General features: G+C 43.6%; 1 protein-coding gene across 1 annotated transcript in view; it reads left to right on the plus strand.

Moving 5' to 3' along the window:
* LOC144502618 (breakpoint cluster region protein) overlaps positions 1-16,534 on the plus strand; it is a 632,965-nt gene that overhangs the window by 554,282 nt on the left and 62,149 nt on the right. The window contains exon 19 of the mRNA XM_078226759.1: positions 6,743-6,882. Coding sequence (XP_078082885.1) covers positions 6,743-6,882 — 140 coding nt within the window. The remainder of the gene's footprint in view (positions 1-6,742; positions 6,883-16,534) is intronic.

The following is a 16,534-nucleotide window of genomic DNA, read 5'->3' on the forward strand; positions in this document are numbered from 1 at the left end:
GTGAACCTTCTCTGCACTTTTTCAATCTTATTTACATCCTTCCTGTAACTAGGTGACCAAAACTGTACACAATACTCCAAATTCGGCCTCACCAATGCCTTATATAACCTTACCATAACACTCCAACTTTTATACTCGATACTCCGATTTATAAAGGCCAATGTACCAAAGGCACTCTTTACGACCCTATCCACCTGTGACGTCACCAATCTACAATTACTCTACTCAACTTCACCATACAAGTCTCTTGACTTTTTCGTAAGACAACATACAGTCTGACAACAGAAAGTGCAGAATAGATTCACGAGAATGGTTCCGGGGATTAGGATCTTCAGTTATGAAGATAGGTTGGAAAAGTTAGGACCGCTTTCATTGGAGAAAAAAAACTGAGTGGCAAGGTGATCGAAGTATTCAAAGTCATGAGGCATCTGGACAGAATAGATAGGGAGAAACTCTTCCCACCTATGAAAGGATTGAGAACGAGAGGGCACAGATTTAAACTAATTGACAAAAAAGCAAAAGTGATATCAGAAGGAATTTATTCATGAAGCTAGTGGTTAAGGTCTAGAATGCAGTGTCTGAGATTGTGCTGGAGGCACAATTGAGGCATTCAAAGGGAAATTAGACTATTATTTGAAAAGGAACAATGTGCAGAATTATGGAGAGAAGGCAGATGCTCAAAATAAGCTTGAGGAATAGTACCTCATCTATGATTAGGCACTTGACAGCCTTCTGGATCATTGAGTTCAACAATTTCAGACCATAAACTCAATGCCCCATTTTGTTTGCATGTTTTGTTTTTTTCTCTTATTTTCGCTTTCACTTGCTCTAGGCACATCTTTTGTTTCTTCTTATTTCTTCCCTTTGGCCCTGGAATACTAACTCTTGTCATTTAATCTCTCCAGTTCTCAACCCTATTGTCTTTGTTCCATTGAACCTTTGCTCAAAACCTATTACATCTCTATCTTGAAAGGTCATCAACTCTCGCTATCTCCACAAAAGCTGATTTGATTTGATTTATTATTATTGTTACATGTATTAGCATACAGTGACAAGTATTGTTTCTTGCGCGCTATACAGACAAAGCATACCGTTCATAGAGAAGGAAACAAGAGTATGCAGAAGTATTACAGTTATAGCTAGGTATAGAGAAAGATCAACTTAATGCAAGGCAGGTCCATTCAAAAGTCTGATGGCAGCAGGGAAGAAGCTGCTCTTGTGTCGCTTGGTATGTGACCTCAGACTTCTGTATCTTTTTCTCGACAGAAGAAGATGGAAGAGAGAATGTCCGGGGTGCATGGAGTCCTTAATTATGCTGGTTGCTTTGCTGAGGCAGCGGGAAGTGTAGACAGAGTCAATGTTTGCGTGATGGATTGGGTTACATTTACGACCTTTTGTAGTTCCTTGGGCAGAGCAGGAGCCATACCAAGCTGTGATACAATCAGAAAGAATGCTTTCTATGGTGCATCTGTAAAAGTTGGTGAGAATCGTAGCTGACATGCCAAATTTTCTTAGTCTTCTGAGAAAGTAGAGGCTTTGGTGGGCTTTCTTAACTATAGTGTCAGCATGGGGGGACCAGGACAGGTTGTTGGTGATCTGGACACCTAAAAACTTGAAGCTCTCGACCCTTTCTACTTCATCCCCATTGATGTTCTCCTGTATGCCGCCAGGCCTGCTGAGTATTTCCATTATTTATAATACATTAGTACTTTTCATTTTCTAACATTGATTTTTACTGGTGCCATTCTTTGCCAATATTGATGGTATCAGACAGAAACTTTCAAAAGTTAATTGGGGGAGTCTGTTGGCAGACAAAGAGACGTCTGGTAAGTGGGAGACTGTCAAAAGTGTATTAACCAGGGTTCAGGGTAAGCACATTCCTCTTGGTGAAGAGCAAGGCTGGTAGAAGTAGGGAACCCTGGATGACTCGGGATATTGAGGCCCTGGTCAAGAAGAAGAAGGAGGCACGTGACGTGCATAGACAGCTGGGATCAAGTGGATCCCTTGAAGAGTATAGACGGTGTAGAAGTAGAGTTAAGAGAGAAATCAGGAGAGCAAAAAGGGGATACAAGATTCTTTTGGCAGATAATGCAAAGGAGAATCCAAAGAGATTCTACAAATACATAACGTCAAAAGAGTAACTAGGGAGAGAGTAGGGCCTCTTAAGGATCAACAAGGTCATCCGTGTGCGGATCCACAAGAGATGGGTGAGATCCTAAATGAATATTTCTCATCAGTATTTACTGTTGAGAAAGGCATGGATAATAGGGAACTTGGGAAAATAAATAGTGATGTCTTGAGGAGTGTACATATCACAGAGAAGGAGGTGCTGGAAGTCTTAAAATGCATCAAGGTAGATAAATCCCCGGGACCTGATGAAGTGTATCCCAGGACGTTGTGGGAGGCTAGGGAGGAAATTGTGGGTCCCCCAGCAGAGATATTTGAATCATCGACAGCCACAGGTGAGGTATCTGAAGATTGGAGGGTGGCAAATGTTGTACCTTTGTTTAAAAAAGGGTGCAGGGAAAAGCCTGGGAACTACAGGCCAGTGAGCCTCACATCTGTGGTGGGTAAGTTGTTGGAAGGTATTTTGAGAGACAGGATCTACAGGCATTTAGAGACGCAAGGACTGATTAGGGACAGTCAGCATGGCTTTGTGAGTGGAAAATCATGTCTCACAAATTTGATTGAGTTTTTTGAAGGGGTAGTCAAGATGAGGGCAGTGCAGTTGATGTTGTCTACATGGATTTTAGCAAGGCCTTTTGACAAGGTACCGCATGGTAGGTTGTTGCATAAGGTTAAATCTCATGGGATCCAGGGTGAGATGGCCAAATGGATACAAAATTGGCTTGACAACAGAAGCCAGAGTGTGGTTGCAGAGGGTTGTTTTTCAAACTGGAGGCCTGTGACCAGCGGTGTGCCTCAGGGATTGGTGCTGGGTCAGCTGTTATTTGTCATTTATATTAATGTTTTGGATGAGAATATAGGAGGCATTGTTAGTAAGTTTGCAGATGACACCAAGATTGGTGGCATATTGGACAGTGAAGAAGGTTATCTCGGATTGCAACGGGATCTTGATCAATTGGGCCAGTAGGCTGACGAATGGCAGATGGAGTTTAATTTAGATAAATGCGAGGTGATGCATTTTGGTCGATTGAACCAGGGCAGGATTTACTCAGTTAATGGTAGGGTGTTGGGGAGAGCTGTAGAACAAAGAGATCGAGGGTATAGGTTCATAGCTCCTTGAAAGTGGAGTCACAGGTGGACAGAGTGGTGAAGAAGGCATTCAGCATGCTTGGTTTCATTGGTCAGAACATTGAATACAGGAGTTGGGACGTCTTGTTGAAGTTGTACAAGACATTGGTAAGGCCACTCTTGGAACACTGACTACCTGGATCCACTACAGTTTGCCTACCGCCACAACAGGTCCACAGCAGACGCCATTTCCCTGGCCCTGCACTCAACCCTGGAACACCTAGATAACAAGGGCACCTATGTCAGTCTCCTATTTATTGACTACAGTTCAGCCTTCAACACTATTATTCCCACAAAACTCATCCCCAAACTCCATGGCCTGGGCCTCGACACCTCCTCTGCGACTGGATCCTGAACTTCCTAACTCACAGACCACAATCTGTAAGGATAGGCAACAACACCTCCTCCACGATCATCCTCAACACCGATGCCCCACAAGACTGTGTTCTCAGCCCCCTCCTATACTCCTTATACATCTATGACTGTGTGGCCAAATTCCCCTCCAATTCGATTTTCATGTTTGCTGATGACACCACCGTAGTGGGTCGGATCTCAAACAATGACGAGACAGAATACAGGAATGAGACAATACAGGAACGAGACAATCTGGTGAACTGGTGTGGCAACAATAATCTCTCCTTCAATGTCAACAAAATGAGGGAGATTCAGGAAGCGTAAAGGAGAGCATGCCCCTGTCTACATCAATGGGGACGAAGTAGAAAGGGTTCAAGAGCTTCAAGTTTTTAGGTGTCCAGATCGCCAACAACCTGTCCTGGTCCTCCATGCCGACACTATAGTTAAGAAAGCCCACAGCGCCTCTACTTTCTCAAAAGACTGAGGAAATTTGGCATGTCAGCTACGACTCTCACCAACATTTACAGATGCACCATAGAAAGCATTCTTTCTGGTTGTATCATAGCTTGGTATGGCATCTGCTCTGCCCAAGACCGCAAGGAACTACAAAAGGTCGTGAATATAGCCCAATCCATCATGCAAACCAGCCTCCCATCCATTGGCTCTGTCTACACTTCCCGCTGCCTTGACAAAGCAGCCAGCATAATTAAGGACCCCACGCACCCCGGACATTCTCTCTTCCACCTTCTTCCGTCGGGAAAAAGATACAAAAGTATTAGGTCACGTACCAACCGTCTCAAGAACAGGTTCTTTCCTGTTGCTCACCCGAAGAAGGAGCGACACTCCGAAAGCTCGTGCTACCAAATAAAACTGTTGGACTTTAACCTGGTGTTGTGAGGCTTTTTACTGTGCTAACCCCAGTCCAACACCGGCTTCTCCACAATCGTTAATACATATGACAATAATAAATTAAATTCAATACAGTTCTAGTCACTCTATTACAGAAAGGATATTATTAAACTAGAAAGAGTGCAGAGAAGATTTACTCGGATGCGACTGGGATTTGATGGTTTGAGTTATAAGGAGAGGCTGGATAGACTGGGACTTTTTTCTCTGGAGCGTAGAAGGCTCAGGGGTGATCTTATAGAGGTCTATAAAATAATGAGGGGCATAGATCAGCTAGATAGTCAATATCTTTTCCCAAACATAGGGGAGTCTAAAACTAGAGGGCATTGGTTTAAGGTGAGAGAGGAGAGATGCAAAAGGGTCCAGAGGGGCAATTCTTTTACACAGAGGGTGGTGAGTGTCTGGAACAAGCTGCTAGAGGTAGGAGTAGAGGTGGGTACAACTTTGTCTTTTAAAAAGTGTTTAGACAGTTACAGGTAAGATGGGTATAGAGGGATATGGGCCAAATGTGGGCAATTGGGACTAGCTTAGGGGTTAAAAAAAAGGGCGACATGGACAAGTTGGGCCGAAGGGCCTGTTTTCATAGTAAACCTCTATGACTCTAATTGGGCCAGTGGGCTGACAAATGGCAGATGGAGTTTAATTAAATGCGAGGTGATGCATTTTGGTAGATCAAACCGGGGAGGACTTACTCAGTTAATGGTAGGAGATTGGGAGAGTTATAGAACAAAGAGATCTAGGGGTACATATTCATAACTCATTGAAAGTACAGTCACAGGTGGACAGGGTGACGAAGAAGGCATTCGGCATGCTTGGTTTCATTGGTCAGAACATTGAATACAGGAGTTGGGATGTCTTGTACAAGACATTGGTATGGTCACATTTGGAATACTGTGTACAGTTCTGGTTACCTATTATAGAAAGAATATTATTAAACTAGAAAGAGTGCAGAAAAGATTTACTAAGATGCTACTAGGACTTGATGGTTTGAGTTATAAAGAGAGGCTGGATAGACTGGGACTTTTTTCTCTCCAGTGTAGGAGGCTTAGGGATGATCTTATAGAGGTCTATAAAATAACAAGGGGCACAAATCAGCTAGACAGTCAATATTTTTTCCCAAAGGTAGTGGAGTCTAAAACTCCACATTGGGCATAGATTTAAGGTGAGAGGGGAGAGATGCAAAGGGTCCAGAGGAGCAATTGGTGAGTGCCTGGAACAAGCTGCCAGAGATAGTAATAGAGGCAGGTACAATTTTGTCTTTTAAAAAGCATTTCGACAGTTACATGAGTAAGATAGCTATCGGGGGATATGGGCCAAGTGCAGGCATATGGGACTAGCTTAGCGGTTTTAAAAAAAGAGCGGCATGGACAAGTTGGGCTAAAGGGCCTGTTTCCATGCTGGAAACCTCTATGACTGTATTCCAGTAAATAGTGATACCAACCACCACCTGACCCTTTAGTCCTTGGAAATGTTTCCCTCAATGTTTGGTTTTAAATGCTTCATTTTCCCTTAACCAGGCAGGGCAGACCTTGCATTATATATGTTGTCACCAGTAAAGATACATTCTCTAATTATCTGACAGAATGGGGTCATATTCTTTCAAACCACACTGTTAGTTATCAACTACACAAACCAATATTGACCGCTGATCCATACTGATCATTGTCAAATGAAGTCAGTTGTATGGGTCTAAAATTGTGAAATATCACCAGATTTATTTTCATTCATTCTAAACCTAGGTATGCATTTCCACGAGAACCTTGCCTTGAGTTAGAGCCCTGGATAGGTTTGTGTGCTTTTACCACTAATGAAGTAAACTATTTGACAGAATGCAATCTATAAATAAATAACTTGTATTTATATAGCATCTTGCCTGTCCTCAGGACTTTGGGAGTGTAGTCAGTATAGTAATAATGTCAGAACATTGTCATGCAACAATGTCAAACAAACATCAATGATTCAATCATCTGTTTTAGGTGGTGTGAATTGAGGAATAAATGTTGGCTAGTCAATTGATATATTCCCTTAGCTGGCCAGAAACTTCAGAGAACAGTGTGTCTGATGAAGATAGAGAGGGAGGAATTTTAGAAAAAATTTTTTTTTTTTGGTATTTTTTTCCAATATTACAAAAATGCAACTCTTGCAGTGGATAAAAGCTTTCAACTATGTAGTACAGAACTAAAATCTGTGAATACTTTTCAGCTTTAGACTTTTTTTTCCTTTACAGGCGGGAAAGGTCTAAGGTGCCTTACATAGTGCGGCAATGTGTGGAGGAGATTGAAAGGCGCGGAATGGAGGAGATTGGAATCTATCGAGTGTCAGGAGTTGCAACAGATATTCAGGCCCTTAAAGCAGCTTTTGATATCAGTAAGTATTCACATTTTGGTGATGTACATAACGCATGGCACTTACAGTCAGTTAAAGGTGGCTTTGGAATTATATCAGAAATTCCTTCTCGCATGTAAGAAAAAGCAAATGATTTCATCCTGCTCTGTAGAACAGTGCCTACATATTGATGCTACATACGATCCCGACCTCTTGAAGTTAAAGTACTTTAATATTGTGCTACACAATGTACATCTTGATGTGTTTTTACTTTAGAAGATTACTTTTGACCTGTTAAAAAGTTCTGTAAATATTACAATGAATGGGAGATTCAGCATTTGGGAATGAATATTCTGTAATTGCTACTGTAGTTTTGTTCATCTGAATTTGTTGCCATCAACAATTTATCTTAATGAGAACAAAGGAAATATCAGAGTAAACACTACAGTCCTTTGAGCCTGCTCATGATTGATCTTCTACCTCAACTCCTGATCTTTTTAGGTAGTCCTCAAGATCAAGGGTGACTTTCTTTCACTCCAGTTTGATGAGTTCTGAAATGGCTGATAAGTACATCTGCAAACTCTGCCACATGCAGAGGAAGTGCTGCTTGGAGGGTCTGGTAGAAAAGTTGCTGGGAGATTTGTTTCTCCAACACTCATGACTTTGCCTCTGTGTGTTCTTGACAAAGTCTTTCAATGTGCTTGGTGCCTTCCCGAATGGATCTTCTCTATTTTGGTCAGTCACAAGCCAGTAATTCACATGAGTCAGTGGAAATGTTTGTCCTCTTAGAGATGCTTTGAGACTTCCTTAAAGCATTTCCAATGTCCTCCTAGGAGTGTCCTACCATAACTAAGTTCCAAGTAGAGCAGTTGCTTCGGAGTCCGGTATCAGCCATATGAACGACATGCTTGTCCATCATGAGTCACTAGGATCATGATGGTGGGCATGTTGGTTTGGGATTTGAAGGATCTTGCAAAGTCCCCACTGGTGACACTTTTTGAGATGCCTGCTGTAGGTCATCCTAGTCTCCAAAACATATAGGAGGTCACTGCTGCCCAGTATACCTTCGTCTCAAGTTGGAGATCCTGGCCCTCAAGTGCATCTTTCCTCAATTGGCCAAAGTTTAAGCTGGCAAGAGACAATAATAGATTCTGTCATTTATGTATGCCTTCATCGAGAAGAGGCACACAAAATGTGGAAAATGGCCCACATTTTTCAGGACCTTGCTGTTGATCATAACTAGTGAGGGAGGTTATGTGATTGGAACTTGTTGGAGGAGAACCTTTGTTCAGTGAAAGGGCCATTTTTTTCTAATGCTGCCATCATGTTTCAGAATTTTGGCAGGGATTGTAACTGAACTTTCTGACCCGCTCCCCATGTCCCTTGATTCCCTGAGAGACAATGTCCTATATATCTAAGGCTTAAATATATTCAACAATGGAGCATCCACAACCCACTGTGGACAAAAGTCTATATTTCTTTCATATTTCTATGATTCCTCTGCAGATTGCTCCATCTCTCTCACACTATTTGGAGGCCTAAGGAATACCCCTTTGATTTGATTTGATTTATTATTGTCACATGTATTAACATACAATGAAAAGTATTGTTTCTTGCGTGCTATACAAACAAAGCATACTGTTCATAGAGAAGGAAACGCGAGAGTGCAGAATATAGTGTTACAGTGATAGCTAGATAGCTAGGGTGTAGAGAAAGATCAACTTAATGCAAGGTAAGTCCATTCAAAAATCTGACAGCAGCAGGGAAGAAGCTGTTCTTGAGTCAGTTGGTACGTGATCCAGACTTTTGTATCTTATTCCCGACGGAAGAAGGTGGAAGAGAGAATGTCCGGGGTGCGTGGGGTCCTTAATTATGCTGGCTGCTTTGCTGAGGCAGCGGGAAATGTAGACAGAGTCAATGGATGGGAGGCTGGTTTGTGTGATGGATTGGGCTACATTCACGACCTTTTGTAGTTCCTTGCAGGAGCCATACCAAACTGTGATACAACCAGAAAGAATGCTTTCTATGGTGCATCTGTAAACGTTGGTGAGAGTCATAGCTGACATGCCAAATTTCCTTGGTTTTCTGAGAAAGTTTGCTGGGCTTTCTTAACTATAGTGTCGGCATGGGGGGACCAGGACAGGTTGTTGGTGATCTGGACACCTAAAAACTTGAAGCTCTTGAACCCTTTCTACTTTGTCCCTGTTGATGTAGACAGTGGCATGTTCTCCTTTACGCTTCCTGAAGTCGATGACAATCTCCTTCGTTTTGTTGACATTGAGGAAGAGATTATTGTTGCTGCACCAGTTCACCAGATTCTCTATCTCATTCCTGTACTCTGTCTCATCATTGTTTGAGATCCGACACACTACGGTGGTGTCGTCAGCAAACTTGAAAATCGAATTGGAGGGGAATTTGGCCACACAGTCATAGGTGTATAAGGAATATAGGAGGGGGCTGAGAACACAGCCTTGTGGGGCATCGGTGTTGAGGATGATCGTGGAGGAGGTGTTGTTGCCTATCCTTACTGATTGTGGTCTGTGAGTTGGGAAGTTCAGGATCCAGTCGCAGAGGGAGGTGCCGAGGCCCAGGCCACGGAGTTTGTGGGAATAATGGTGTTGAATGCTGAGTTGTGGTCAATAAATAGGAGTCTGACATAGGTGCCTTTGTTACCTAGGTGTTCCAGGGTTGAGTGCAGGGCTAGGGAGATGGCGTCTACTGTGGACCTGTTGCGGCGATAGGCAAACTGTAGTGGATCCAGGTAGTCCGGGAGGCTGGAATTGATTCGTGCCATGACTAGCGTTTCGAAGCACTTCATAATGATCGATGTCAGAGCCATCGGCCGATAGTCATAAAGGCACGCTGCCTGGTTTTTCTTAGGTATTGGGATAATGGTCGTCTTCTTGAAGCAGATAGGGACCTCAGATTGTTGTAAAGAGAGGTTGAGGAGGTCTGCGAATACCTCCGCCAGCTGATCCACGCAGGATCTGAGTGCTCATCCGGCTACCCCATCCGGGCCAGTGGGTTGACCTTCGAGAAAGTTGCTCTGACATCTGCAATGGTGACCCCAGATACAGGTTCATCCAGGGCTTCCAAGGAGGGCTTGCTCTCGCTGACCTCTGTTCAAAACGAGCGTAGAATGCAGGGAAGGGTGCGTTGGAGCTGGCGATTTTACATGCTTTCATCTTGTAGCCTGTTATGTCTTGCAGACCTTGCCATAGTCGGTGGGGTCGGTGTGGCTAGCCTAGGACTCTAGCTTGGTCCGGTACTGTCTTTTGGCATCTTTGATGGATCTCCTTAGATCATTTCTGGCTTTCTTTAGTAACATGATTAGACATAGAAGGAGTAGGAGTAGGCCATTGACCCTTCGAGCTTTCTTCATCATTCAATATGAGCATGGCTGATTCCATAAGTCAATGCCATACTCTCACTCTTTCCTCATACTTCTTGATGCCTTCAGTGGCAAGAAACATACTGATTACTTTTTTAAATATATTCAGTGTCATGGCTTCCACAGGCTTCTATAGTAGAGAATTCCACAGGTTCACCACCCTCTCAGTAAAGAAATTTCTCCTCATCTGATTCCTAATTGGCCTACCTTGAGATTGTGACCCCTTGGACTAGGCCCCCCACCACCACCACAGCCAGGGGAAACATTAGCTGAAATTTTACGGCCCCACTCACCGCAGGAATCGAAGCAGGCGAGGTGTGGAGCATGGCTCGGTCCATTGACCTTGGGCAGTATTTTATAGTTTTGGGACAAGCGAGGCCGTAAAATCCCACACACGATCTCCCAATTTAGCCTGTCCAGTCTTGGTAGAATTTTATATGTTTTAATGTGATCCCCTCTCATTCTTCTGAAATACACTAAATACATGCCTAGTTAACTCAATCTCTCCTCATATCACAATCCTGCCATCCCAGGAATCTGTCTGGTGGCCCTTCGCTGCACTCCCTCTATGGAGGTAAGGAGACCAAAACTGCAAACAATACTTCAGGTCTGGTCTAACGAAGGCCCTGTACAGCTGCAGTCTGAAATATTTGGCCTTGTACTCAAATCCTCTTGCAATGAAGGTCAACATACAAACATAGAAAATAGGAGAAGGAGGAGGCCATTCGGCCCTTCAAGCCTGCTCCACCATTCATTGTGATCATGGCTGATCATCCAACCTGTTCCCACTTTCTCCCCATATAGTTTGAACCCTTTCGCCCCAAGAGCTATATCTAACTCCTTCTTGAAAATACACAGTTTGGCCTCAACTGCTTTCTGTGGTAGAGAATTCCACAGGTTACCATACTCAACATACCAACTGCCTTCCTAATTACTTGCTGCACCTGCTTGCTTGCTTTCAGTGCCTGGTGTATAAAGACACCCAGGTCCCTTTGCACATCAACATTTCCCAATCTTTCACCCTTTAAATAATATTCTGCTATTCTGTTTTTCCTACTGAAGTGGATAGCTTCACACTTATTTACGTTATACTGCATCTGCCATGTATTTGTCCACTCACTCAACTTGTCTAAATCAACTTGAAACCTGTTTAAATCCTCCTCATCACTCATATTCCCACATTCCCTGTAAGCAAACTTGTAAATATTGCATTTCGTTTGCTCATCCACATCGTTGATATGTATTGTTACCAGCTGGGCCCAATCTGAATTCTTGTGATTCCCCACCAGTCACTGTCTGCCATTTGAAAAAAATGACCCATTTATTCCTACTCTCTGTTTTCTGTCTACTAACCAATTCTAAATCCATGCCAATACATTACCCCCAATTCCTTGTGCTTTAACTTTGCACACTAATCTCCTATGCAGGACGTTATCAAAAGCTTTCTAAAAATCCAAATGCACAACATCCACTGGTTCACCCTTATCTATTCTACTAATTATATCCTCAAAAAACTGCAGTAGGTTTGTCAAAAATGATTTCCCTTCCTAAATCCATGTTGACTTTGTCTGATCCTGTTGATATTTTCTAAGTGACCTGTTCTTACATCCTTTGATAGATTCTAGCATTGTCCCTACTACTGATGTTAGGCTAACCAATCTATAATTCTCTGCTTTCTCCCTCCCTCCTTACATTTCCCATCCTCTAATCTGCCAGGACTTTCCAGAATTTACATAATTTTAGAAGATGACAACCAGTGCATCCACTATTTTCATGGCCACCTCCTTTAGGATGTAGATCATCAGGTCCTGGGGGTTTATCAGCTTTCAGTCCCATTAATTTCTTCAATCGGGCCATTGCGGTTGGCCTGTTGGAGCATGAACTCCCTGATTAAGGATCCCGCAAAAAGATGTCCCTGATTAAGGATCCAATTGATGGGCCAATCAGGGAGTCTTTGCCTGGTACATAACCGGGAGTGTCAGTTCCTGTGACACTCCCAGAAATAGAGTGCTGTTAGAGTTTGTAGATAAGGGGATTTTAGTGAAGGGACTTCTGCCGCCGAGGACTTATTGCAGTGGCGGTGAGGAAAAAGGAACTACCAGAAGGAACTTGTTTGCTCTCAGCCGCTATATGTTGCAGGTAAGCCATTGCCTGGCAAACATGCCTCTATTAGCGGGTAGGGCCTGGGTGGGATTGTGGTCGGTGCAGACTCGATGGGCCGAATGGCCTACTTCTGCACTGTAGGGTTTCTATGATTCTATGATTCTATTCAGGAAATTGGATTCTTTTGACCCTGCCGTGGAAGACTGGACCCAATATGTAGAACGGATGAGTTATTTCTTCAGAGCTAATGGCATAGTCTCAGATGAAAAGCAATGGGTTATTTTGCTGACCGCTTGTGGACCGTCAGCTTTCGCTGTTATGCGCACTTTAACCTTTTAGGAAACACCTAACACAAAAACCTTCCAGGAATTGACCAACTTAGTAAAAGACTATAATGACCCTAAGCCACCTCTGATCGAGCGAAGGTACCTGTTTTACTCAGCATTCTGAGAGACGGGAGAGTCAGCCACTAGTTTCCTGACAAACTTAAAGCGATGAGCAGAGACTGGCAAATTCGGATTGATACTCCAAGTGTGCGGAATCAATAATATGACCACACAAAAACATCTGTTGGTGGAGGCCCTGATGGACGGCAAACAAGCATTACAGCTGGCTTTGTCCTTGGAAAAAGTGGCGAGCATAGCACATGAATTACAGGGTATTCCGATGGAGGTCATAGAGGTTTACAGCATGGAAACAGGCCCTTTGGCCTAACTTGTCCATGCCGCCCTTTTTTTAAAATCCTAATCTAGTTCCAATTGCCCGCATTTGGTCCATATCCCTCTATACCCATCTTACCCATGTAACTGTCTAAACGATTTTTAAAAGACAAAATTATACCCGCCTCTACTACTACCTCTGGCAGCTTGTTCCAGACACTCACCACCCTGTGTGTGAAAAAATTGCCCTTCTGGACACTTTTGTATCTCTCCCTTCTCACCTTAAACCTATGCCCTCTAGTTTTAGACTCCCCTACCTTTGGGAAAAGACATTGACTATCTAGCTGATCTATGCCCTTCATTATTTTATAGACTTGTATAAGATCACCCCTCAGCCTCCTATGCTCCAGAGAAAAATGTCCTATCCAGTCTCTCCTTATAGCTCAAATCATCAAGTCCCGGTAGTATCCTAGTAAATTTTTTCTGCACTCTTTCTAGTTTAATAATATTCTTTCTATAATAAGGTGACCAGAATTGTACACAGTATTCCAAGTGTGGCCTTACCAATGTCTTGTATAACTTCAACAAGACGTCCCAACTCCTGTATTCAATGTTCTGACCAATGAAACCAAGCATGCTGAATGCCTTCTTCACCACCCTGTCCACCTGTGACTCCACTTTCAAGGAACTATGAACCTGTACCCCTAGATCTCTTTGCTCTGTAACTCTCCCCAATGCTCTACCATTAACTGAGTAAGTCCTGTCCTGGTTCAATATACCAAAACGCATCACCTCGCATTTATCTAAATTAAACTCCATCTGCCATTCATCAGTCCATTGGCCCAATTGACCAAGATCCCATTGCAATCCGAGATAACCTTCTTCACTGTCCACTATGACACCAATCTTGGTGTCATCTGCAAACTTACTAACCCCTAAATTCTCATCCAAATCATGGCAAATGACAAATAACAGTAGACCCAACACCGATCCCTGAGGCACACCGCTGGTCACAGGCCTTCAGTTTGAAAAACAACCCTCTACAACCATCCTTTGTCTTCAGTCATCAAGCCAATTTTGTATCCAATTGGCTACCTCACCCTGGATCCCGTGAGATTTAACCTTATGCAACAACCTACCATGCGGTACCTTGTCAAAGGCCTTACTAAAGTCCATGTAGATAACTGCTTGTTTACCCCTTCAAAAAAACTTAATCAAATTTGAGAGACATGATTTTCCACTCACAAAGCCATGTTGACTGTCCCTAATCATCCTTGTGTCTCTAAATGCCTGTAGATTCTGTCTCTCAAAATACCTTCTGACAACTTATCCACCACAGATGTGAGGCTCACTGGCCTGTAGTTCCCAGGCTTTTCCCTGCAGCCCTTTTTAAACAAAGGCACAACATTTGCCACCCTCCAATCTTCAGGCACCTCACCTGTGGCTGTCGATGATTCAAATATCTCTGCTAGGAGACCCGTAATTTCATCCCTAGCCTCTCTCAATGTCTTGGGATATACTTCAGCAGGTCCCAGGGATTTATCTACCTTGATGCGCTTTAAGACTTCCAGCACCTCCTTCTCTGAAATATGTACACTCTGCAAGACATCACTATTTATTTCCCCAAGTTCCCCAACATCCATGCTTTTCTCAGCAGTAAGTACTGATGAGAAATATTCATTTAGGATCTCACCCATCTTTTGTGGATCTGCCATAGATGACCTTGTTGATCCTTAAGAGGACCTACTCTCTCCCTAGTTACTCTTTTGGCCTTTATGTATTTGTAGAAGCTCTTTGGATTCTCCTTTGCCTTATCTGCCAAAACAATCTCCTGTCCCCTTTTTGCCCTCCTGATTTCTCCCTTGACTCTACTCCTACACCCCCTATATGCTTCAAGGGATTCTCTTGGTCCCAGCTGCCTATGCATGTTATGTTATCTTCTTGACCAGGGCCTCAATATCCCGAAGTAGACACCCACACCAGTGCAACTGAGTTAAGGGATCACCACTATGGGGCAGGCAACTATATAGCCGCCCTCAAGAAGGATTTGGATACAAGGGGACCCAGGTCTGCCCACAGAGCCACTCCTAAACAAGGGCGAATTAGGACTAGACACAGCAGCCCCTGCAGAATCCCGACCGACAAGATATTGCAACTGTTGCCAGTATCCGCAGTCAGAGAAGAAAAACAAAATTCCAAAACCGACATTTTGGAAAACGACACGTAGGCCGGGGAACAGGAGAATGCACACCCTGGAAGCTCCACCTACCATTGAAAAGGAACAACTACTTTGTGTAGCAATGACCAAATCGGAACCTAGTAAATTATCCATAAGACTGAACGGACGTCCAATATTAATGGACGTCGACACAGGCGCAGCCGTATCCTGGGTAGGGGAAAGAGTGTTCAACAAAATTCGCACTGGACTCCAACCCTTATCCATAACTGAGACTTTGGCAAGACTGAGGACTCATACAGGGGAACCACAGAGTGTTGGGCACAGCCTATGTGCCTTTTGCTTATGGAAAGCAACTGGTTAGGCTGCCATTGATGGTAGTGGAAGGTTCAGGATTGAGCCTATTGGGACGAAATTGGCTGCAGGAGATCCAACTAGGCTGGGTAAACATTTTTCAGTTTGAAAATGGTCGCTTGGGCGAAGTCCTGCTCAAATTCCCGGAGGTTTTTTGAGAAGGGCGAGGACCAATTAAAGGAGCAAAAACGACATTACATGTTGATCCAGAGGCAATCCCAAAATTCTGCAAGGCCCAGCCGTACCATTCGCATTAAGGGAAAAGGTGGACATGGAAATCAAAAGATTGGAGTGCGAAGGCATAATAAAACCAGTCCAGTTTGCGGAATGGGCGGCACTCGTGGTGCCTATCCTAAAGCCGGACGGCTCGGTTCGGCTTTGTGGAGATTTTAAACAGACAATAAATCGCTACTTACAACTTGATAAATACCCAATTCCCTGGATTGAGGATCTATACACAAAGCTGGCAGGAGGACTCTTATTCTCTAAACTAGATACGAGTCACACACACCTACAGCTGCAGCTGGACAAAGGTTCACAAAGTATTTTCCACAATCAACACACTGAAGGGCTTTTTTTCAGTATACAAGATTATCCTTTGGGGTATTGTCAGCCTGTGCGATATTTCAGAGAACAATGGAGAACATACCATAAGGGTTACCACAGGTCGTCATTTTCCTGGACGATGTCTTCATCACCAGGAAAACAAGGGCAGAACACCTGCAGAACCTGGAGAAAGCCCTTAGGACGTTTTCAGCTTAAAGAGGGAGAAATGTGTTTTTCTAGTACCACAAGTAACCTATCTGGGTTGCAAAGTCAGGCCTACATCCTCTGAAGGATCGGGTGCGGGCAAACAAAGATGCCCCAGCCCCTACCACGGGCCGTTACGGTTGTTTTTAGAGCTGGTGACATTAATGGGAAATTCATACAAAATAGGGCTCCATCTTGGATCCCCTACATCAGCGACTCAAAAAGGGGGCAAGCCTGGGAATAGTCTGCCCACCAAGAAAA

The sequence above is a fragment of the Mustelus asterias genome, chromosome 13 (genome assembly GCF_964213995.1).
Source record: "Mustelus asterias chromosome 13, sMusAst1.hap1.1, whole genome shotgun sequence".
NCBI lineage: Eukaryota > Metazoa > Chordata > Chondrichthyes > Carcharhiniformes > Triakidae > Mustelus > Mustelus asterias.